Source organism: Penaeus monodon, chromosome 4, assembly GCF_015228065.2.
Source record: "Penaeus monodon isolate SGIC_2016 chromosome 4, NSTDA_Pmon_1, whole genome shotgun sequence".
In the NCBI taxonomy this organism is placed as follows: Eukaryota; Metazoa; Arthropoda; class Malacostraca; order Decapoda; family Penaeidae; genus Penaeus; species Penaeus monodon.
In genome coordinates, this window is record NC_051389.1 from 3,115,854 (window position 1) to 3,139,722 (window position 23,869).

Sequence of the window (23,869 nt, forward strand, 5' to 3'; positions counted from 1 at the left end):
TTCGTAGTAAAAAACGCATTTGAATATTGCGATGCACTAAAATCCAGTCCTCAGATACTCCACCAGTGGCTGTTTATCCGCGACAGAAAGTCAAAATCGTCCCCCATTTTCGAAAATCGGCGACGCTGTCCGGCAAGGCTCTGACACGCTCGGCCGATTTTCCTCGTTTCGACATTGGCATTTAATTTCCTGTCTTCTGTGCAGGGGGGGGCGGGGGCGGGGGGGATGCTGCGTCCCTCCCTTGCGTGTGATGCTTGTGACACTTGTAACACGTGTGACACTGGATGGGCGGTGTCGGTTGGGGGGGGGGGAGGGCGGGTGCGAGAGGCTGTGTGGTGGGCGTGTCAGGTACATCGTGGTTTGTTGTGGATGGGACAAGAATGGTGGGCGGAGGAAAGGAGGCGAGTGGTCTCTCTCTCTCTCTCTCTCTCTCTCTCTCTCTTCTCTCTCTCTCTCTCTCTCTCTCCTCCCTCCCTCCCTCCCTCCCTCCCTCCCTCCCTCCCTCCCTCCCTTCTTCCTTCCTTCTTACCTACCTACCTCTTTCTTTTTTTTCTTTCTTTATCTCTTTATCTCTCCCTCTCTCATCTCTCTCTTGTTCGCCTTTCCAGTTTCTCAGAAATTCACGGCTGTTATTTGCTGACTGACCTCGGTACCAGAGAGGCACAAGTGTTGTGGGCGTGATTTCGTAACAACACAATGCGGGCGTGTATGTATGTATGTATGTATGTGTATATTAATGCATGTTTATGTGTGCATGACGTGTGCCTTGAGATGTCATGCAGTGAGCTACGTATTTTTTGTGCATGTTGATGTCTAGTATTGCAAGATTTATTGTTATTATTATTATTATTATTATTATTATTATTATTATTATTATTATTTTAAGAAATTTCGAGTAATACATTTTCCGAGAAGTGCTATATACCACAGGGCTTTAAGAAATCCTGGAAACTCCCGGAGGCTTCACCGCCCTGACGTCACGAGCTCAAAAGTTTCCCCTCTTCCTCTACCCCCCCCCCCCCCACCCTCCCCCATTAGGCGCCATCGACGTTTCCCAGGGCTGTCGACCTCGAGGAAATGGCGATCGCTTGACTGCACTCGCCCCCCCTACCTCTCGGGCGCTGTCTATTTGTATGTCTATCTGCCTATCTTCATCTCCGTCTCTAGCGCTTTCATATTCTCTCTCTCTCTCTCCTCTCCTCTCCTCTCCTCTCCTCTCCTCTCCTCTCCTCTCCTCTCCTCTCCTTCTCTCTCTCTCTCTCTCTCTCTCTTCTCCCTCTCTCTCTCTTCTCTTCTCTCTCTTCTTCTCTTCTCTTCTCTTTCTCTCTCTCTCTCTCTCTCGTCTCTCTTTCCTCTCTCTCTGATCTCCTCTCTCTTTCCTCTTCTCTCCTAACACTCACTCTCTCTCTCTCTCTCTCTTCGTCTTTTCTTTTTTTTTCTTTCTGCTCCCCCCCCTCTCTCTCTTCTCTTGTCTCTTTCTTTTTCCCTCTTCTCTCTCTCTCTCTCTCTCTACTCTCTCTCCTTTCTCCTCCTCCCCCTCTCTTCTCTCTCTCATCTCTCGTCTCTCTCTCTCTCTCTCTCTCTCTCTATCCTCTCTCTCTCTCTCTACTCTCTCTCTCTCTCTCTCCTCCTTCTTCTCCTTCCTCTTCTCTCTTCTCTCTCTCTCTCCCTCTCTCTTTCTCTCTCTCTCCCCTCCCTTTCTCTCTCTCTCTCCTCCCTCTCTTCTCTCTCTCTCCCCTCTTTCTCTCCCTCCCTCCCTCCCTCTCCCCCTTTCTCCCCTCTCTCCCCCTCCCTCTCCTACCTTCTGCCCCCCCCCCCTGGCTTAGAGTGGCAGCGTGATAGGCATGTGGGGGGTGGGGGGAGGGGAGGGGAGGGGTGAATGCTATTAATGGGGGTGTAGGGGTTGTGGGGGGGGGGGGCGTGGCAGAGGGTGTTGTGTTGGGGAAGGGTGGGAGGGTGGGGTGGGGCGTGGGGGAGGGGAAGGGGAGCTGGGAGGGGAGAAACTAGTGTTTTTTTTTCTGATTTCCTCTTTTATTTTATTTTCCGTTGTTTTCTTGTCTTTTATTTTATTTCTTTTTTCTGTCTTCTCTTCTCTTCTCTTCTCTTCTCTTCTCTTCTTTTCTTTAGCGGCTCGTGTGTGTGTTAGGAACTGGGTAAAGAGGCTTGAAGTATTTGCTTGTGGTTGTGTCTATCTCTCCCTCCGCAGCAAGGGGGCGAGGAGGAGGAAGAAGAAGAAGAAAAAGAAGAAGAAGAAGAAGAAAAAAATAGGAGGAGGGGGAGAAGGAAGGGGAGTGGGATGGGGATGGTATGGGATTTGGATGGGGATGGGGAGGGCAGGGGGGCACAGGAGTACCCGGAACCACCGCGGCAGCTAACCTCATTCCCCGCGCTGCCCGCGTGGCCGCCGCAGCAACGCGGCCGCAACCCAGAGGTAAAACGAAGTCTCCGCCGCATGCCCATTTCCGGCGCCGCTAATTACGCATTAATTGAGACGTAGGGAGGTTGGGGAGGGGGTGGGGTCAGGGGAGGGTGGAGCGGGAGCGGGGTGGAGGGGGGAAGGGGTGTTGAGGAGAGGGGAGGGGTGGGGAGGGGAGGGGGAGGTAAGGGAAGGCCTGCGGGCATTTTGAGGTCATGTGAGAGGGTGGTGGTGTGGGTGGGGGATGTAAAGGGGGGGGGGGGGATTACCGCTCGATTTTTTTTTAGCTCACGAATGTTGCCAAGAAATCAGCGGAGATCATTTACTTTTTCTCATTGGCGTGTTCACCCACTGGCCGTCCTCGCGCGCCCGTGCTTGGGAGATCCCGGATGCTGGGGCCCGCCGCTCGTAGTCCGCAGCGAAGGATGGATTAGCATTCACGCCGCGGCCTGCGTCGGTCGTCAAGGCAGGCCGCTGGGCCGCTCACGTAGTTCACCCTCCGCGCGGCGAGGTCATGGCGGCGGGATGACCTAGATTGGCGGGCTTTTTGTGCGCGGGAATCGGGAGCCGCTCTCGGGGGCGAGGCGCCGAGGTCTCGAACGGCGCGGACGAGGCGACGGTTCTTTCGGCTTATTGCTCCGAAGAGTGCACTGCTTGGGCTTGTACACACGCACGGGCACTCCGTTCCCGCCATACATAAGTGTAAATAAATGTACATGCATGCATACACCCACACTGCAGGTATACACGGTCGCTAACACATTCGAAGGATCCGTCGTCACCCGCCGAGCGAGGCGCGCGTCGCGTCGGTGATGAATCAATTCCAGGTGTGACTTGAGTTGTGATGAATGACTGTTTTTGAGCAGCGTGTTGATGTATTCAAAACCGCACGAGGGCGCAGCGGTGTGTATTAATGCGCATGTATCCAGTTTTCCGTAATGCGAAGGTCTCCGATTTAAATTGAGGAGCGCCATATACAGCGTCGACGCCGTTGGTGTAACGAGCGAAGTGCTCAGAGGAGAGCGATCACTCCGCGGCGGTCGAGCTCACGCTGGGAGACCAAGGCACGGCAAGGCGGTCGACACAACCCGCCGGCGACGTGTTTGCAGGGTGGCTGTCATTTCCCGGTGTGAACAGCGCTTGTGTTGGAATTGGGTGTTACGAAGTATCGCGTTAAATATGGGAAGCTTAAAAAAAAAGAGATTGATCAAGTGAGCGGAGGTCCGACAGGGTGAAGTCACTTCTTTCCCACCTGTCGTGTGATAGCCAGTGGAGACTGACGGGTTGTGAAAGCAGTGCGATTCGTTTGATAAGTTCGTTGCTCAGGCTTTTAAAGACTGATACATGATGACAGGAGACGAGCATAGCATCGCTACGATGCTTTAAAAGGGTGGTCGGGAGTCGGGAGTCGGGAGTTTCCCCGAAAGGTAAATGAGCTCCTTTCATTCCGAAAAGTCAAGGCGATGACATAAGGCTCGGAGGGGCTGGCCTGTGCAATGAGACCCGTAGATAAATATGGAATCTCTGTTCTCTGGGTATCAAGGAGAGCTGTGGGGGGCCGGAGAAAGCAGTGTTTGTTTGCGACTCAAGGCTTCAGCGCGGAACGAAACACGTGCTCTCCTTCCATTGACGCATTTCGCTTTCAGTCGGGAACCAAGTCGAAACAAAGCGAGCGACGGGAAGAGTGGAGCCTGGCAGATGGCTGATGGCAGGTGGCAAGTGGCAGGTGGCAGAGACGGCTGATGGGGCGGACGCGAGAGGGTCTGGAACGGGTGGTTTGCGGTTCGGTCGCTTTTAGAGAACCTCGGCTTTGTCCTTTGTCTGGGAGGGAGGAGGAGGAAGCGGGGAGGGCGAGGGGGGGTATAATTGGAGAAAGCAAAACATGGAGATGAGAAAGATCGTGGAAGGGCTTCTCCGGGGCGCCAGTATGAAATACGCCCACTCGTTATCCCGGGGAAGTTGATGAAGCTCCGAGCGCGCGGGAGACCGAGGTTTTGCCACGTAATGTCATCAGGCCTGGGCGTGCGGGCGGCGTTGTCCCGGGGCGAGTGTCAAGGTGAAGCCATTCGCGAGAAGAATAATTGTTCAACGCACAACAGAGACGGATGATGCACTGCTTTGTTTCTCTATCACACACACACACACACACACACACACACACACACACACACACACACACACACACACACACACACACACACACACACACACACATATACACACACACACACACACCATGGGATTTAGGCAGTAGAGTGACTTTGCAAATGTGAGCTGTTTTGAGTGTGGATGCGACTTGGATGAGGAATTGTGTGTGTGGGTCCGAGCATGTGATACGCATATGATTCGTAGACCGATTCACCTTGACCCAGGCTGGCAGCCACGGCGGCGGATCTGTCCTCCGTGACGGGTGCCCTTGGGCGATTTTTACCTTTTTTCATTTGTTTAATGATTTCGATCGCTTGGATGTGGCGTTGGAGTTTTAAAATGAAAATACACGGTGTGATTTCAACACATGCCCTGAATGTCGCTTATGGCCTTGAGTGGGGCATTCTGGTTCTGTGCCTCGTTAGCTCGCGCGCGCGCGCGCGCGCGCACACACACACACACACACACACACACACACACACACACGCACACGCACGCACGCACGCACGCACGCACGCACGCACACACACACACACACACACACACACACACACACACACACACACACACACACACACACACACACACACACACACACACACACACACGGATATACATGCGCATCAGATACACATACACGTGCACATGCACATCACGATCACACAGATACCAAAACAAAACAAAAAAGAAAACGAAGATCAATCGTTATCTTTCTCTTTATCTTCCACAGAACAGTTTGAGGCCAAATCACATACATTGCGGAAAAAAATAACGGAAACCTCTGATACTAACACTAACAACAAAATAATAATAATAATAATAATAATAATAATAATAATAATAATAATAATAATAATAATAATAATAATGATAATAGTGATAATAATAATAACGAAAAAAATCCATCTCATGAGAGACCCTAACCCGTCCGAACCGAAAGGCGGAGATTCATTTCACGTTCATGGCGCTGTTGACTGGCTGACGAAACCGAAGTCAAGGTCTGGGGAAGGCCGGCGGCGCCTCCGGACACGGGCCATCGTGATAAGTGGCTTCCGGTGTTCCTGTGAGAGGGGGGGGAGGGGGAGGGGGGGAGAGGGGAGGGAAGGGGGTTGTGCTTTCTTTGTTGCGCATTTCCAGGCTCTTTGTTTCAGCTCTTTCTCGGGTTTTCTTGTCTTAGAGCCGTTAGTGTGTTACCGTTTCTTCTATCTTTGTGGGGCGCGATGGCATGTCAGCGTCATCTCTGGTCGTGCTTTGTTTTTGTTCGTTCGTGTGTGTGGGTGTGTGTGTGTGGTTGTGGTTGTGTTTGTGTTTGTGTGTGGTTGTGTTTGTGTATGCGTGTGTGTATGTCTATGTGTATGTATGTATGTATGTATGTGTGTCGAAATATAATTAAGAGGTACAGGTAACCGAGTGTTAAGGGTGGAGGGGGGAGGGGGAGGGGGCAGGGACAGGTGTTTCTCCGCCTGGCGTCGCCCTCGCGCGTTCTGTTCGGGGAAACGGATTCGAGAGTATCAGCCGTTTCCATGGTGTCTTCGGAGAGGGATTGCGGTTACTTTCTGTTCGATGGAGAGCAAGGATAGACGGGTGGGTGTATCATTAGTGAGGGGCGCGGATGCGTGGGTAGTTAAGCGTAGGATAACGGGGGTGCTGTTTAAAAAGTGGTCTTCGTGTGTCCCATCCCCCCCCCCGTGCTCATTCCTCGTCATTCCCCATTCTCATCTTCCAAACTTTGATCGCCTCTTCTTCTTCCTCCCTAACTTCCATCTCTTTCTTCTTCTTCGTCTTCCTTCTCTCCCTCCTCCTCGTCCTCCCGCATTTTCCTCGTATTCCTCCTCTCCCTCCTTCCTGTTTCTTGCCTCCTCTTCCTTCTTCCCTCTTCCTTTTTTTCTTCTTCTCCTCCTCCTCCTCCTCCTCCTCCTTCTCCTCCTCCTCTCCTCCTCCTCCTCCTCCTCCTCCTCCTCTCCTCCTCCTCCTCCTCCTCCTCCTCCTCCTCCTCCTCTTCCTCTTCCTCTTCCTCTTCCTCTTCCTCTTCCTCTTCCTCTTCCTCCTCCTCCTCCTCCTCCTCCTCCTCCTCCTCCTGCGGGAGCGCCGTCTGTCAGGTGGAGCCGCAGGAGCCAAAGGTTATCCGGGCGTCTGACCCCCGGAGCCGAGGAGGGGAGGGCGAGGGGAGGGGGAGGGAGAGGGGGAAGGGGGCAGGGAGGGTCGTTGTCTCTTTTCTCCAGTTTTGTTTCCCATCATGGGACTTCCGTCGGTCCCCCTCGGGCGCGATCTCCCCGTCGGGCGTGGCATTGTTCCGCCGCCGCCGCTGTCGGCTCTTCCCGGTTGACACTGTGTCCGGAGGGATTGATTGGCCCGACGGAAGCATCGTGGCGGCAGCGAGTTCCGAGGGCGCGGGCGGCGCGGAGGCCCGTCTGTCGAGGGAGCTTTTACTTGCCTCGTCTTCTGGTCGGGTTTCTCCGCGGCTCTCGTGGCGCTGGTCGGGCCGTGTGGTTCCTGCGCCGGTTGCGAGGAAGGAAGGAGTGTGTTGGGACGCGGGGAGGCAGAGTGTGCCTTTGGGGGAAAGGTTGAAAGCGGGAAAGAAAAGAGAAAAAAAATATATATATATAAAATAGGAAAAGTATATATAAATATAGAATTAAAAATACATATATAAAAATATAAAATATAAAAAATATATAGAAATATAAAGATAAAAAAATATATATATAATATAAAAATATAGAATATAAAATTTAAAAAAAATCGAGACTGGTAGACAAGCATATCCGTGAAGTAATTAAATCGCTTGGTTATTAATAGCTGCTTTGGGAAATAAAAGGCTCACGGAAGTTGGCCTTGCAGCTGCAGGACAGCACTGGAGCGACCCGTCTGTCTGGACGACCTCAGGCAACTTCTGAGTGTCTCTTGCACGCAGCGGGTGGCTATCAGGTGGGCTTCCTAAAGACCCTAATAATACCTGCCTTGTCGCGAGGTAATCGTTGCCTTGTCTCTATCGCACACGACCAGAGATCATGTGATGTGCTGGCTGCCTGGATGGCCTCGGTGTGTTAATGTTATGGTTATTATTGGTGTGCTTTGGGGCCGGAAGAGCAGGCGGCGGAGTGTCACCGGGAAGGTTACGTGGGCGCCGCCAGTGGCCGACCCGCTGCTTCCGGGCGACGGCTGGGTCACGCGGCGCCGGGCAAGGGGACGCGTTATCTGGGGATCTTAGTTCGCCTGTGCCTTCCTTGTGTGTGTGTGTGTGTGTGTGTGTGTGTGTGTGTGTGTGTGTGTGTGTGTGTGTGTGTGTGTGTGTGTGTGTGTGTGTGTGTGTGTGTGTGTGTGTGTGTGTGTGTGTGTGTGTGTATTTGTTTGTTTGTTTGTATATATGTATATATGTATGTATGTATGTATCTATCTTTCTATCTATCTATCTATCTATGTATCTGTGTGTCTCTCTACATATCTATCTGTCTATCTATCCATCCATCCATCCATCCATCCATCCATCCATCCATCCATCCAGGCATGCATGGCGTGTTTCCCCGCGAGAACTGGAGACAGAAGGCCTTGGCAAGTCGTGAAGCCCCGTCTTGGTAAGAAAACCAAGATAAGATAATTCCCTCCCGGACCTTTCTACGTGAGGTTAATGCCTTTTTCTCCTCGTTAGGCCCCAGAGAAGGAACAAAGAGCTGGGAATGTATTGGGTTTTTTTTTAAGCGATGTAAAGATAAAATCCAGGAGAGATGCTGGGAGATACGAGAGCGGAAGAGAGAGAAAAATGCCCTTTGTGAGAAATAACTTCAATGGTTATTTTTATGCTTTTTAAGATCAGTCGTGTCCGTCTGTTACGCTTTCTCGGCAGTGAAAGAAAACACAAACGTTCAGTACCAGCTTGGCGACAGGAGCAATAGAGTGCGCACCAGGGCGATGGGGACAAACCCTGCGACTCGATTTAACAGAATTTTATAATTGCATTGCGGGGGAGAGGGGGAGGAGCGGAGAGGGGGAGGAGCGGAGAGGGGGGTGGGGATGACAGCACTCGGCACACGGGTACCTTCGCTCGTCACATCCCGGTGCCCGCAGCCATGACATAGATTCGGGAGCCATCGGCAGCCCCGCATTTATTCTGCAACGTCAACAGAGCGACCATGTTCACGGAGAGGGGGGGGGGGCGTCGGCGCTGACGTTGAGGTTCCGCCGCGTCGTCGATTTTCTGGACGTCGGCGCTCCTCAGGGCCAGGAAGGCCGCCGCGATGTCCGAACCTGTCCCGAAGGCCAAACGGCGTTTTGTCCAGGCTTATCGGGGATTCCGAGCTCCTGCGGTCGGCTGCGGATGCCACGCCTCTTTTTTTTGTGCGCGGAATAACATAACCTTTATCGGGGCTTCTCTCGCTGTCGTTCCGGGTTCCGATGGACTCCTGGGACGATGGGCGGAGGGGGGGGGGATGCTGCGGGTCATTCGCTTTGCTTTGCCTCTGTTGGAACTCAGGCTCGATATTGCTGAGGGACGGCAGAGTGCGATGGCTTGAAATTGCACACTTGATAGATTAGGATTCGGAATGGTTCGAATCCAGTAATGCCATCTGACGAAAATGGCCGTCGCTTCCCGGGAAAGACGAAAATCGGAGCGTAAACAAATCCTTCGTTTTTTTTTTTCTTTTCTTTTCGTTTTTTTTTTTCTTAACCATGGTTTCTGTCAAGCCATTCTCTCTTCCGTCATCCGTAAACTTCCAGGTGTTCTTCCTGTTTTCCCACTGTTCTCTCGTGTGCCCGAACCGCGGCTGTTTACGAAAAGTACACGTTTGTGCCGGGGTATGCCGGCCGCGCGTGCCCTGGCCGCTGACGTAATCATGTTGCTATGTGACATGGCGTAAGGACGTACCATGACAGAACATTCATGATGTGAAACTTTCGCGAGGATTTACTTGGCGAGATTTGAGCAAGATCGACCTCCAAGCGGCAGGTAAACAGCCGCCCCCCCGCCGGAGGGTCAAAGTCATGCCACAGCAGTTTACACAGCAATTGCCAAGCGAGGGGATGTTTGGGGGAAGCGAGTGGCGACCCTAGCAACCCCTGCGGTAAGGGTCGTATTAGCGCCGCGTGCATTCCAGATAGACCATGACCGATATTCGCATCTCGATGATTCATTCGAGCGGTTCGCCAGTGCTTGTTTGCCTCCGTCTGCCTCCGCTGCGTCGGCCTCTTCCGCCCGCGAGGGAGGAGCGAACCTTGGTAGGAAGCGCGGCGAACGAGGGGCGGCACAGCTTTTTTTTCTTTCTTTTTTACGAGTCGGACCCTTGGTGGAGATAAGAGCTCGAGGCGTGATTAATTCATGGGTTCATTCCACCCTCAAGTTCCTGCGTGCGTCCTTCGAGCGCACCAGGAAGTCCTTGGCCAGAGGGCTCCCCCAGGCTGCCCCAGCAGCCGTCCGCTTGCTCCCCGCCGCGAGAGGGGGATGGTTGAAGCCCTCGACGAGAAGGATCTCTCGCCGAGGAAGCTGTCATTATCGACGAACTCGGAAGTACCTCTGTTATTGCCCAGGGAACTGAAATGCCAGTCATTTTTAGCCATTCCCTTGTTAGTTATTATTTGGCCCTCGGGGGATGAGTATCGGTAATCAGTAGTCTTAAGCTTGATCGGTAAATATGAACTCCGCTTTACACACTTTGTATCATCTATAAGTAGCGTTTTATGAGGACACATTGTGGACGGAAGATGTAATCGCACCTTCTGTCGCCATGCTTTGTGGCTTTAAAGGTTTACGACTGCTTATATAAAGCCGGGGGAGTTCAGGCACCCCTGCGATGGGCGGGCGGGCTGGCCGGCGGTCGACGCTGCACGAATTCTAGTGTTTAGTAACAAACACGTTTTCCTGATGGGCGCGTCGTGCCCGGGAGGCTTCTGGCTGTCTGCTCGTTCGGGAGGAAGCAGGGGCGCCTTTGCTTGGCTTCCTCTGCACAGGGAGGAGCTGCTGGTGGGCCTGAGTCGAGCGAGAGGAAGAGGAAGTAATGGGGGGAGGAAAAGGAGAGAGGGCGGGACGCAAGGGGAAGAAGTGGATGATGAGGACGATGTGATTTTTTCGCAATTTTATCGTTTTTTTCCCCAATTTCTTCCAGTATGGAAAAAGTCGGCCTCGTTGCACGCCAAACCTTGAAGAAATGTCAACTCTTTTGCGATAGCAACGCAGCTTCGAACCTGTCCTCCGCGCCAGAGTGCAGCAAAGGGGACTAATGAGCGCGTTTCGGGCGGGCGGGCGGGTGTGACGTGACGCCCAGGCATGAGGAGGAGTAACGGAAGGCGCGGGCGGAGGGTGACGCTCGAGGCTCCGGCCAAGAGCGTTCAGGATTTGGCGACACCGATCTGAGATGTTTAATCTAACGTGCTTAATCTTTTGATTGGTGGTAATGTGCGATCTTACAATAATTTTGCTTTGTTTGTACCATCTTTGACGTGGGCCGTGACGTGAGTTGTTTTAAAAAGAGGAAAAAGGTTGCTGTTTTAAATTACGTGATGTGACGCAAAGCAAGTTAGCGTGATGCGGTTGCATACATGGCGATGATAATACCCGTGTAGAGTTTGACAGAATTCGTTTTTTTGGCGAAATATATTAGTGTAAGAAATAATTCCCACATTCGATTTCGAAGTAAAAATGCATGTGTGAGAAATGACACGGTCTTGAATCAGTGCGGTACGAAAACATTTATATGCAAATGCTTGGCGAATCTTGGCAAACACGAAGTATAATTTGACTGACACGCCATGTATTAACGTCCATTTTTCCTTTCTTCGTTTCAGCGCCACACACAACAAGAGAATGAAGGAGCAGGTGGCCTTGGAGCTCCAGTTTGTAAACAGCAATCTGCAACTCCTAAAAGAACAGCTTGCAGAACTGAACAGCTCTGTGGAGGTCTATCAGGGCACGCAGTAAGTGTGCTTCGCGGGTCAAGACGTTTGTGCAGTTGGTGAATTTATTACGGTGGCATTGATTATGACATTTTTTATCAGTTAATTACATTCATTACAGGGTTTATTTATGAATTAATTACAATGCCATTAATTAGGGGGGGCTATTTGTGAATCAGTTACGTTGGCATTCATTAAGGAGGTCTGTTTATGAATCAGTTACATTGACATTAATTAAAACGGGAGGTTGAATCCGACCAGCAAGGATTTCGAGGAATATTTGAGTTTATTATTTTTTTTTAAGATTTGTGATATTTGTTCTATTTGTTTGTTTGTTTTTTCAGGTCGAAAGGTAACATCCCCATGATCCCTTTGGGGCTGAAGGAGACGAAGGAGATCGACTTCAGAGAGCCGTTCAAGGTGAGTTCAGGGGCTTTCAGGTCGTTCTGTGCAGCCTTTTCTTTGGTGATCATCATGACGGTGGATGTTTGTTCGTTTGTTCAGCATGATGTATGATGTTAGGGCCTGCTTCGCTGCTTGTGTGTTTATATGTGTTTTTATATCTCATACATTTTCTCTCCTTCTCCCTATATCCCCCGTCTCCCTTTTCCTCCTCTCTCCCTCTTCCCCCTTTCTCCCTTCCCTCCCCCTCTCCCTCTCGCACACAGGATTTCATAAATTTTGTTACGCTTCCTAATTACGTTTTATCTTCTCGCAGGATTTCATACTAGAGCACTACAGCGAGGAGCCAGACAAGTATGATGAGCCAATCACAGAGTTCATGGACCTCAGGGGGGTAAGTGTCAGGAATACGAAAAATAAAATGTGTATGTGTATCTTCATGATTGGATGAGTGTGCGTCTGTCTATGTTACGCGCCTTGTGTAGAGATATTTTGGGAGTAAAATGGTTTATAAAATATTACTTATGCAAGTTCCAGAGGCAAGTTCGTGCTTTTTTTTTGTGAACAAATAGGAAAGGGAAATGTTAAAGTTGATTAGCTGAATTGCAGAAACGCTTGCTTGGCAGTGATCACATTTCCTTGCGTTTCAGGCCATGCGAACTCCGGAGCGAGACGACTCGGGAGTGGGTCTTCTCTTCGAATACTTCAATCAGCTCTATTTCATCGACAGAAGATTCTTTCCTCCGGACCGTTCGCTTGGCATTTACTTCGAGTGGTAGGTTTATCGTCGTAGCATGTAAATAGTGATCCATTATGTTAAAGTTAATAATGATTCTCTCTTTTACAAAGTATGTGTAAAACCGCTTTCTTGTTTTTTTTCAGGTACGACTCGCTGACGGGCACCCCGAGCTGCCAGAGAACGGTAGCCTTCGAGAAAGCGTGCGTCCTCTTCAACCTCGGGGCCCTGTACACGCAGCTGGGGGCTCGCCACGACAGGACCTCGGCGGCAGGACTCGACGCGGCCGTCAACAACTTCCTCCGGGCGGCGGGGATGTTCCGATACCTGCATGACACTTTCACCAACGCCCCTTCCAAAGACCTGAGTCCGGAGATCCTCGACATGCTCATTCATCTCATGCTGGTACGGTTATAATGGGTTTCATGCATGTCTTAAGTTCCAGTGCGTGGAAGGACGCGCATAAAGTCAAATCGTGAATGCCTGCGAGTAATGCCACGTTAAATTTGCCTTCTCATTCGCCAGGCTCAAGCACGAGAATGTCTCCACGAGAAAGCCCTGCTTGGCCACAGCGAGGATTTCGAAACTGTGGTGGAACTGTCACAAGAGGCAGCCAACGTTGCTCAAGAGTATTCGCAGGTATGCAGTTTTGTTACTTTAATACCAAAAGTGTGTTAATTACCATCAAGAAATCGAAATGTCATTAAAGTTGTTGTAACATGGGACTAGTTCAGGTGCAATTACATGCGAAGCGCTTTTAGTGAAAAAGACATTTCCTCACTAAGAAACTGCATCTGTTTGTGACTATAATTCCACATTATTTGATAATTTTCAGTAACCTCAGCCGTAAGCTTTATGAATGTTTGAAAAATATCTATTAACCCGTTTTTGTCCCAGGTGCTGAAAACAATATCGGACCCGGCAGTGAAAGGCTACGTTCCGGCATCATGGATAAGCTTAGTTCACATCAAAGCCGACTACTACCGCGCTTGTTCCCACTACCACATATCTGAAGCGCTACTCACCCTCCCGTGCAGCATCAAAGAGGAGGAGCATATAGGGATGAGAGTCCGCGAGGCTTTGCAGTATTTCCACCTTCCGCCATCGAACAACACCACCACCATTGACATCACAGTCCCAAGCTGCAGGAGAGAACGCACCATCCTCGGTATGCGTCGTTTCCCCTTCATGCTTAGTAGTGCCACCGTCCGTTTAGAAATATAGTGCAATAATGTCACATATTTTAGCAATGCAATAACCAAATGCTTATCATTAAGAGGAATATCACCGTGGTGATATAATACTCATTTTCCACGTTTGTCTGTTCCCCAGGTCTGGCTCATTGTCGTGAGGCAGTTTTAGTTCACGAGGAGGCAATGCGGCAACACAGGATGTGTCGAGACCTCAAAAAGAAGTCGGTCCTCGCAGAAGTCTTGCAAATTGGCCATGAAACAGCGGTCCACCTCCTTGACCTCTATGTGGAGGAGGAAGATCTTCTGAACATACTTGATCCGCCACCAATATCACGTAAGGCAAAATTTATATGAGGCCTTTCATAATTATACATTTTGCAGTATTATTTTAAGATATTTAAAACTTATTTGAATAAGTACACACACACACACACACACACACACACACACACACACACACACACACACACACACACACACACACACACACACACACACACACACACACACACACACACACACACACAAATGCCATAAGCATCTGCGTATACACGTGTGTGTATATTATGTGCGTGCGTGTACGAACTGGCAGTATAAAAGCAATTAAAATGTTCTGAGAAAGCTAACATCGAGTCTCTCTTTCCCAACAGCGGCAACCAAAGTACAGCTTTCCCTGACTACCCCTGACTTTTCCCAACACCGGGTAGAAGACCTGTTCAAACTCCTGGGACCCGTTGCTGTATTCTCAGCCAAGCACCAGTGGTCAGCACCGCGACCTATTAAGCTAACAAGAACTCCCACTCAAGGCTTTGGGTTCTCAGTGAGAGGCGATGCTCCTGTCGTTATAGCTGGCGTTGACAGGAATAGTTTGGCAGAGGTAAAAACATACTTGTAGTGCGTTGTGAATAGTAGAACCAAGAAAAACACAATAGTCAGTCATATTGAGATGATAGAACCAAGAAAACAAAATGGATAAAGTCTTGTAGCCTAATCATAGTCTGTTTTTAAATAGTTAAGTGAATGTCCTTGGATTACATTCGTCTCTCTCTATCTCAGTACGACATTCATCAGTGCTTTTCTTAATAATTTTTTTTCTTTCAGAGAGCTGGTATCAATGAAGGAGACCTTGTGGTGTGCATTGGAACCCGTGATGTGAAATGGATGCCACATGATGAGGTTGTTGGGCTTATTCGTGAAGCTGGAAACACACTCAACCTCACTCTCGTCACTCCTTGTGATAAGACCTATTACAAATTACCCAAAGTAAGTATGCTGAATGTGATGATGTTTTTCTACTGTACATGTCTCAAATGATTGTTCTTCCTTTAGTATATAGTAACTGTATTTAGCTGCAAATGATATGATACTTTGTAGATAGTAAAATTTTTTGTAGATAGTAAAAAATTTCATCAACATCAAATTCTATTTAATGCATTGCTTGTTTTAATAATAGGATATCTATGATCGTAGGTATTATCTGCTTCCACAAACACTAACAATACTATTTTTATCATTGCAGAGCAAGAGTCTTAAGGACATCTCTCCACACTCTACCACGAGTAGCAGCAGTGGAGTCAGTAGTACAGGCAGCAGCAGTGGCAGCAGCAATAGCAGTACCAGCAGCAATAGCAGTCACTATGGTTCTGTCAATAGTTCTACTATTTCAAATTCACGAGATAAAGACAAGAGAAACAGTTGGAATCCTTTCAAGCGTTCATCTTCTCGAGACAAGCTTAAAGCAGACTCCCTTATTGACTGCAATGTTATTTTGCGATAACTTCTTGGAAATTGCCTATTCACTTTAAAGTATTTAGTCTTTAGCTGTTTCTTTTCCTCTTCATGTAAACTTGTTTTAAGGTATCTGGTACTCTCAACAAAATCAGTATTATTTCAGAGAAGTGGACCATTATTACATTTCCTTGATAATCCAGAGTGAAGGTTACATATGCAGTACATCAAAATACAGACAAAGGAAAATCTGAAGCATAATAAACCACAAAACTTGACACTGAAAATGAATTCTTGAAATTTACCGTACATAAATGAAATGCTGTTTGACTTACCTGATGTCCAAAATATCTATAATGATTTTTTAAAATGTCTGACAAGTAATATCTTGTATGTCATTACAGTAGATGTTCTCTAAAATAACTATCTCAGCACATTGACAAGTGAAGTAGCCAGTAAAAATTGTATGGTGTGTCCAGTCATATATTCTGAATATTATTATGCTTTAGCTGAAGTATATATAATCATACATTATTTGGACAGTATTTCTGAAGCTACTGCATCTAGCATACATAGTATGAAATACTTTTTTTTTTCCCCCAAGCATGTTAAGACTTGCTTTCACAAAGAAATAAGTATATAGATCTTACTATAAAAGTATTAGTATTTTGATTTGAAAATTGTTCTTTTGTTGCTTTCTGATAGAATATGAGATTAGAAAAACTTCAAACTGCTATTGCCTATAGTGGTAAATGTTAAGAGGCTTGTGAAAAATTTGAGTGGGTATTCAAGATGTGGTTTTATTACGAGCTAATCGTTTCACATATATTGGTTAAGCACTTCTCCCAAGAAACATTTCTGCATGCAAGTATCTCATACCAGTTTGAAATGATTGTCTGCATCAAAGGTGGCATTAGGACACATTTTAAAGATTATAGTAATCAGTGGACATATCTTTGTGTTTGATGCATTTTTTCCTGAAAGTTTTATCATATTTATGGAAAAATAATAGGAAAATGAGTTACATTTTCATAATATATAAAATATATATATCCTTTGATTAGCCTTTATACCTTGTCTTCCTTTGTAAATACAATATTTACATTTCTTGCTTATCTTTGTATGTAATTGTGTATATAAGTGTACATTTGCTGTATATGCAAAATATGTTTGTTTTATATGTATAATGTGTTATTTTGATCCCAGGATTGTTACCTTCTCAGTTAAAAATATGGTTCATTGTAATATTTACCAAATTATTTCCCATTATTATCCTGAGTTAATATACAGAAACTTTTGAGTGGAAATACCTTGTATGTAATCCAGTATGTATATAACAATAAAGAGCTAATGAATATGTTTGTATACCTTTACCCATAAAATATAAACAAAACAATAAAAACATCAATTTATTGAAAAAAAAATTCCATGCATAAAAATATACCTTCTATGATACTAGTAGAAACAGACATGGTTTTAGTTCAGTGTCATTAAAATATGCTCCAACTGCAACCTTCTAGCTACCATATGAAATACAGTTCCATAAAGAAAATAAAAGAAATTAACCTAATATCACCGATTGCCAAGGCAACACTCACTAGCACCACAATCATAATGCTTCAATATTCATTTATCCTGCTGTACACAGAATTTTATCCACAAATAGAAATCATTAATAACCTTACTAATTAAATGGATTCCGAACTGAAAATATAATTAGACAATATCAAACAAAGTTCATAATTTGTTAATTCTGGAAAATAATAGACTTCTACCAAACAAAAAACACAAAAAAAAAAACACTCACTCACTCACTCTCACACACACACACACACAAAACACACACACACAAAAAACACACACACACACAAAACACACACACACACAAAAACACACACACAAAAACAAACAAACACACACACACACACACACACACACACACACAAAAACACACACACACAAACACACACACACACACAAACACACACACAAAAAAACACACACACACAAAAACACACAAAAAAAAAAACCACACACAAAAACACACAAAAACACACACACACACAAACACACACACACACACACACACAAAAACAAAAAAAAACAAAAAACACACACAAAAAAAAAAAACACACAAACAAAAACACACAAAAATGTTCAAATGACTAGTTTAATCTTTCCGAGCATCTCGAAGCAGAAAGATGTGGGAAAAACTAAAATTCATGGGTACTGATCCAGAAATACAAAACCAAAATGCAGCTCAAGTCCTTTTAAATGTCTATGTGATTCACTTCAAAAGTGGAGATTTAAAGGAATAAAATAGATGGCTATTGAAAGAAACAATGTAGTTTTCATGCACACATCAACAAAGTAAAATGAAGCTGTCACAGTAAAATATTTTAATGGTGGTGCTAATCAACCTATGCCTAAATAAAAAAACGATTACTTCCCTACCACTGTTCTTGAATCTTTCCGTGTAAAAATAACACATGGTTATCATAAAATATACTTAGAATATATATATCCAGATATAGAAAACTTATTTGGAAAATGTAAATGTACGTGCATAAACATATTAATATGCATAAACATATTAATATATATATATATATATACATAAATATATATACATAGAAATAAAAATATGTACACAATGAATTTTATAAATAACCATTGGTTTCATCTGTGCACTCGGCTGCATTTCAACTATTTGTTAAATATATTTTAGCCATTATATGTGCTTAACCATCTAAACTCATGAATATAAAACAAAAAAATATTTCCTATATTAAAAAAAGGTGACTGAACACAATATATATACATTTTTTTTTTTACACACCTATTGATTTCAATAACTAAAAAAAATACTGCAGCAGAAGGGTCTCCTGTGATCCTGGTCCCTAGACCTGGGAATGTTCTGTTGTGCTGAAAAAAAAAAAAAAATAATAAATAAAATAAATAAATAAAATAAATATTAATTTCAAATGTAGAGACAGGAAAATAATGTTCACACTTTTTCATATTTCAATTAGTTTAACCACAACAGCCTATATGATCTTTTTTGTCCTCTTTATCTTATTTTAATGAGTTACTTAAAAAAAAGTAACATGGACAAGAACTATCTATGTTAAAATATATATATACACACTTAAAATTCCTTTTAAGACAAAAGAAATGGGTATTTACTGCACTCAAATAAGATGATAATGTCAGTTGCTATCACTAAGCTATCACCTAAGCTTTTGAAAACTACTACAAAAACACTGAAAAAAAGAGAAAAAAAAGAGGAGAAAAGAAGAGAAGACAGCAGAGAAAGAGAGAGAAAAGAAAAAAAAGGAGATAAGAGAAAAGAGAAAGAGAAAAAAGGGAGAAAAAAGAAAAGAAGAGGAGAGAGAAAAAAAAGGAAAAAAATGAGAGAGAAGAGAAAAAGAGAGAGAAAAGAGAAAAAAGAGAAAAAAAGAGAGCGAAGACATTTGATCAATGGCATAAAAAAAATGTCACTATACATAACTTCAGATAAAATACTAAACTGTCAACTAAATTTTTTTATTATGAATTGAACCAAAAATATGGCCACCTTACCCATGATCAATGTAAATCTTGGTTATCCTGTTGTTCTTGAAAAAGTCCAAGTGATTTCCACAGGTCTTTTTCCCTTTCCTTCTTGAAGATGCCGTTTTATTTCTAGAATCATAATTTCTATTATAATTAGAATTCTGCTGCCTTGCCCACACGGAGTCTAGAGCATCTCTCAGATTCTTCACCCACGGTGACCCGAATCGACTGCTCTCTGAGTCCACATCAGAAAAATGACCAGAAGAATCGCTTTTACATCTCCCTCTTCCCACCGAACATCCAGAGTCCCAAGTGTCCCCAAAGTGAGGAGAGTCTCTGTCTGTGTCAGACATACTTGAAGGCTCAGTGCTACCGAGCGATTCTTTGTATCTCTTCATGAATGTCAGACTAATTGCTGAGTCTGCAGTATCATACAGAGAGGCACATTCCCCTGAATCCTTAGGACTACAAGAACCTTCTTCATCTACGGGCCTGTATATAAATGTAGCATTCAGAGATGAGGTACCAGAACTAGAATTTTCCTGGCTGCTTATTTCCTGATCACAAGGGGGTTGTGACAGAACTATTGAAGAGCGTGAATTCCTCTGCCTAATAAAAGATTTTTGGGCAGAATGCTCTGGACTAGCACCTTCCTCAAAACCAACTCCTTCTTCCTGGTACTCCAGGCCATACACAGACAGATCTCCTAAGCTTCGAGTAGAGTCAGAGCTGTATGATGAGATGCTCGGTGAACGTATGAAGTACCCCTCTAATGATACTTTACGTACTGGTGTTTCACATGAATCTTTAGGCTTGTTAGAACCCCGGAATGAAAGTACTGGAGGTCTACATTCTTCTGCACTTGCATGAATTGAAGGACTTGGTAGTGATGGGAATTCTGTGGGATATTCATAAGTTATACTTGTCCTTGATGTGGTAGTGTCTTCACTATCTTCATCCATGTATTCATATTCTTGATTGTGTAATTCACTCAGAACAGCATCCTGTTCATCATCCAACTGACAAATAACAGCACTAAGTGGTACAAACATTTGCCCAGCATCTGAAATAAAAGTGTATACATCAACGCAAGTTGAAAATCAGAGAGAAGATTAACATACAAAAATTTGTACACCATACTGTTCTTCTAATGCTCTGTGATACATACCTGGTGGCCAAAGTCTGATGGTTACACCCACTGGTCTGACAGGCACACATGGAGGAACTTCATCTTCTGCAATACCTATGCCAGTTTCCATGCTCTCTTCTGATATAGCCTGGCGTTTACCATTTTCAGCTGGCTCTTGTGAAGGCCAAAAGTAATTTTTCATCTGTTTTGTAGGGTACTTGTCATGACCAAGATACAACACAGTGCCCACGTGATCTCCGCGCACCAGAACATGACTCCCTGGAGGTAGTAATGCTCCTTCCCTGTAGGTGAATTCAAACATACAATTGGCCTACAGTGCTGCAAGTAAGAGATCTAGTAATGATACTCTTGAAGTATTTGTGTTATGAAACAATGACTTTCTATAAGTACAATAACTCACATTCCTATACTTAAACTCATATGATAAAGAGAAATTTCAGATACAAAATATAATGGTTTTGTGGTTATAACTAATTCACATAAGGTAGGACATACTCAGTTGTGAGAGCATACAGGTGACAGTCAGGGTCACTGGAGAGGTGCATACAGATTAAGCATTCACAGCCAGTAAGTGGGTGAGGAGCACATAATTCCTGAAAAGGAATTATCCTTGAAATACTACACAACTGCATGTAATTACACTTATAACTCAACTTACAGTACAATTACCAAGGTTTGTATACAAGGTCCCATTTAAGACATTTTCTAACAAATATGGATATTCCTCAACAACAAACTTTTAGTCAAGGTGGATATTCTTCCCATGTAACAGTATCCATTCCACCCTTAAAAAGAACTGAATTTGTGAAAAGCGAGTAATGTCTTGTACACTGGGTGGAGGTACAGAGCAAAGCAGGTGGTTTCTACTTCTTTGTTTGGCCAAAGAGATGCTAATTTATTTGAAAACAGGAACATCTCATTTTATCAATACTAGTAACACTAACCTTTGTTAGGTAAATGCTGCATACAATACTATGAAATAAAAATAAAAAATAAAAAAAACTAATATAATAATATAAATTTGATACAGCTCAGTTTAGTATTGAAACTCTAATGTAATTTTCTGGTACAACTGTTACACTGGAGACCTCCTCAATTCCCATGATAACCTAGGTCTATCAATTAACTTGCTCATGTAAAATCTAATTACCAAAGAGAGAAAGATAAAAAAAAGACTCCACAAAAAATATATTCATACCCCAAAATCTTGACTCTGAGATGTATTTGGCTCAGCTACAGGTGTAGTTGCCACAAAAGTTTCATTCTGATTTTCTGGAACTGTTCCTTTCTAAGAAAATAGTCAATGTCTTGCCAAAACTACAGCATCATTCTCTGAAACTGTAGTCTGTATAAGAATATTCTGGTTTGCTTACAAGCAATTAAAAATAGAAGAAACTGGTAAAAATACAGGTAAGAGAGAGAGAGATTCTTAAACTGGGGATATGATTAATTTCCACAAAGAGCAAAACCCAAAGCACTGCTGTGTTGTAGCTTTAATAAAACTTTTTGCTCACCAAGGACTAATAATATACATTTTAAAGTCTTCTGGTTAAATTCAGTTAAATCATTTGATCATTAGGGTTCACAAAGTGAGGGGTGGGATCACGGTGCACAGCCAAAACCAAAACTAGAGGGAGTGTAAAGGGTAAAAAGTTTAAGAACTAGTGTCCTAAAAACAAATTATATCCTTATAAATAACCATAAATGAATTTTTACTCTAAAGATAACAAAGCATTCATAGTAACTTCATTCCAACCCTACCGGAATTATTAGACTGCTGAATGGGAGGTTCTGTATGGACCTCAGCCACTGTAACAATGCAGGACTTTCCATTGCTCTGCTGATCCAAATTACTGCCACTGCCATTAATGCTACTGGAACTCCAGGCTGTATCTGCTGCCTGCAATTCAAATACCAGAGATTACTTACATCTGATATATCTAATTCTGAATTCCTGCTTATCTACAAAAGCATTTCCTTTTTGCAAACTGGAACAATTGCATAGTATGAAAAATTTCATGGATATGAACTATATGACCTATATAGTTTAAGGTAAAATGTTTAAACAAATTCACAACTGATGCTGTATTTTAACAGTAAAACGATTTGGTTTCATATTTGATTAGATTTATTACTAAATCACTTTAACAAGACTCCACAAGCCTTTCTTTTGTAACATTTCAGGTCATGGCAACCATTACACTGCAAAGGAGTGTAAATATGAAAGTAAACATGTAATGAATATAGCACATCAGTGCTTTATCAACATGTTTAGCACAATTTAAAAAACCTACCTTTTTACTTGCTGTACTTCTTCTTCTTACTCTCCTCAAACTTATAGTACTGTATTTTCTTCTAACAAAATTTCCAGACGATAGGTGACCACCAATATTGAGACTACGTGTTGAAGCATAGCTCTGACCTCTGTGGAAGGCCTCTTTCCTGTCTGTTTCAAAATGATTCTTGTGTATAAAGTTAGAGTTGGTTTCAGGCATACTGACACTAGATGTCCTACTTTCTACTGTTCCTCTTTGGTGAATGCTACCGAGTTTGCTCTCTTCTCCTGTGCATCTCGAGGAGTCAACAGAACAGTCTCCTCCAATATTCTGATTATCATTTTTGGCATATTTCAGGGCACTTGTAATGAAAGCAGGAGGAGCCGAGCCACATCTCTGAGATAATGGCGACTCGTGAAGGCTCTGGGAGTCTGTGGTTTGGCTTTGAGAAGTGCTACAGTCTGTGACGGAGATAGTGGCACTGCTTGAATTCTCCAAGGTGGTTACTTGTTCTTCTAACTCTGCCACACGTTGCTGCAACCTACAAAAGGGTAGAGGGTACATGAAATTGAAAAGGCCACAAATAAACTGTCTAGACTGAACATGATATATGTTATTTTCACAAGTATGACAAAATACAAGTCCTTCCAAAATATAATATACCATTAGAATTTTACAACACTAGCTATCAAATAAGATTTAATACCTCTTCCTTTCTCTCATGATGTGTGCCACACTTGCGCAGAGAGCAACCACTCCTTGCCGAGCACCACCCACCACGAGGGAAACGGCAGCTGAAACCGTGTCGTCCACTTCTTGCACTTGAGAATCACCTGGAAGGAAATCATTTGGCATTCTTGGTTATGAAAGCATACTGAATGACTTGATTGCAGATACGTGTGTGCCTGTGGGAGGATTGGAAGAGAGGAATATAATATGAAAGAGAAATGAGAAGCAGTAAATGAAGAGAAGAAAATTTGGAGGATGTAGAAGTAAAAGAAGAGGAAGAAGAAATGGATAATGATGATAAAGGAAGGAAGAGGAAGAAGGAGACAAGGAAGAGAGAAAACACACAAAATAAATTACAGGGAAGAAGGCAGATGAGAGGAACATAAAATGAAAGAAAAATAAACAGCAGTACAAGAGTTACAGTGAGGTAGCACAAAATCTGGAGGATGAGGAGGAAGCAAATACGAAAAAGAAAAGGAAGAAGGAGACAAGGAAAAGAGAAAACACGTCCAAGATAATTACAAAAGTCTGTGTCATTCCCTACATGCTCACAAACTCCTCCAATCTAAGACCGAGCCTAATAACACCTCCCCTCTAGAATTAAACAGTCAGCACATTCATTCACCCTCCTCAAGATCAGTGATCAACAAT

General features: G+C 44.4%; 2 protein-coding genes across 3 annotated transcripts in view; one reads left to right on the forward strand and one right to left on the reverse strand.

Annotated features, from left to right (window-relative positions):
* The window catches only part of LOC119568290 (rhophilin-2-A-like), a 75,427-nt gene extending 58,116 nt beyond the window's left edge, over nucleotides 1–17,311 (forward strand). For both annotated transcript variants that reach the window (XM_037916751.1, XM_037916757.1), the window contains 11 exons: nucleotides 11,342–11,470; nucleotides 11,794–11,869; nucleotides 12,168–12,245; nucleotides 12,502–12,626; nucleotides 12,734–12,992; nucleotides 13,113–13,226; nucleotides 13,485–13,755; nucleotides 13,920–14,114; nucleotides 14,431–14,657; nucleotides 14,882–15,043; nucleotides 15,300–17,311. In XM_037916751.1, the coding sequence (XP_037772679.1) occupies nucleotides 11,342–11,470; nucleotides 11,794–11,869; nucleotides 12,168–12,245; nucleotides 12,502–12,626; nucleotides 12,734–12,992; nucleotides 13,113–13,226; nucleotides 13,485–13,755; nucleotides 13,920–14,114; nucleotides 14,431–14,657; nucleotides 14,882–15,043; nucleotides 15,300–15,557 (1,894 nt within the window). In that variant the 3' untranslated portion in view covers nucleotides 15,558–17,311. The remainder of the gene's footprint in view (nucleotides 1–11,341; nucleotides 11,471–11,793; nucleotides 11,870–12,167; nucleotides 12,246–12,501; nucleotides 12,627–12,733; nucleotides 12,993–13,112; nucleotides 13,227–13,484; nucleotides 13,756–13,919; nucleotides 14,115–14,430; nucleotides 14,658–14,881; nucleotides 15,044–15,299) is intronic.
* Nucleotides 17,312–18,343: 1,032 nt separating this feature from the next.
* The window catches only part of LOC119568309, a 10,331-nt gene continuing 4,805 nt past the window's right edge, over nucleotides 18,344–23,869 (reverse strand). The window contains exons 2-9 of the mRNA XM_037916766.1: nucleotides 23,196–23,322; nucleotides 22,508–23,030; nucleotides 21,975–22,113; nucleotides 21,412–21,551; nucleotides 20,709–20,806; nucleotides 20,232–20,494; nucleotides 19,091–20,126; nucleotides 18,344–18,433 (exon numbers count right to left, since the gene is read on the reverse strand). Coding sequence (XP_037772694.1) covers nucleotides 18,409–18,433; nucleotides 19,091–20,126; nucleotides 20,232–20,494; nucleotides 20,709–20,758 — 1,374 coding nt within the window. The 5' untranslated portion in view covers nucleotides 20,759–20,806; nucleotides 21,412–21,551; nucleotides 21,975–22,113; nucleotides 22,508–23,030; nucleotides 23,196–23,322 and the 3' untranslated portion in view covers nucleotides 18,344–18,408. The remainder of the gene's footprint in view (nucleotides 18,434–19,090; nucleotides 20,127–20,231; nucleotides 20,495–20,708; nucleotides 20,807–21,411; nucleotides 21,552–21,974; nucleotides 22,114–22,507; nucleotides 23,031–23,195; nucleotides 23,323–23,869) is intronic.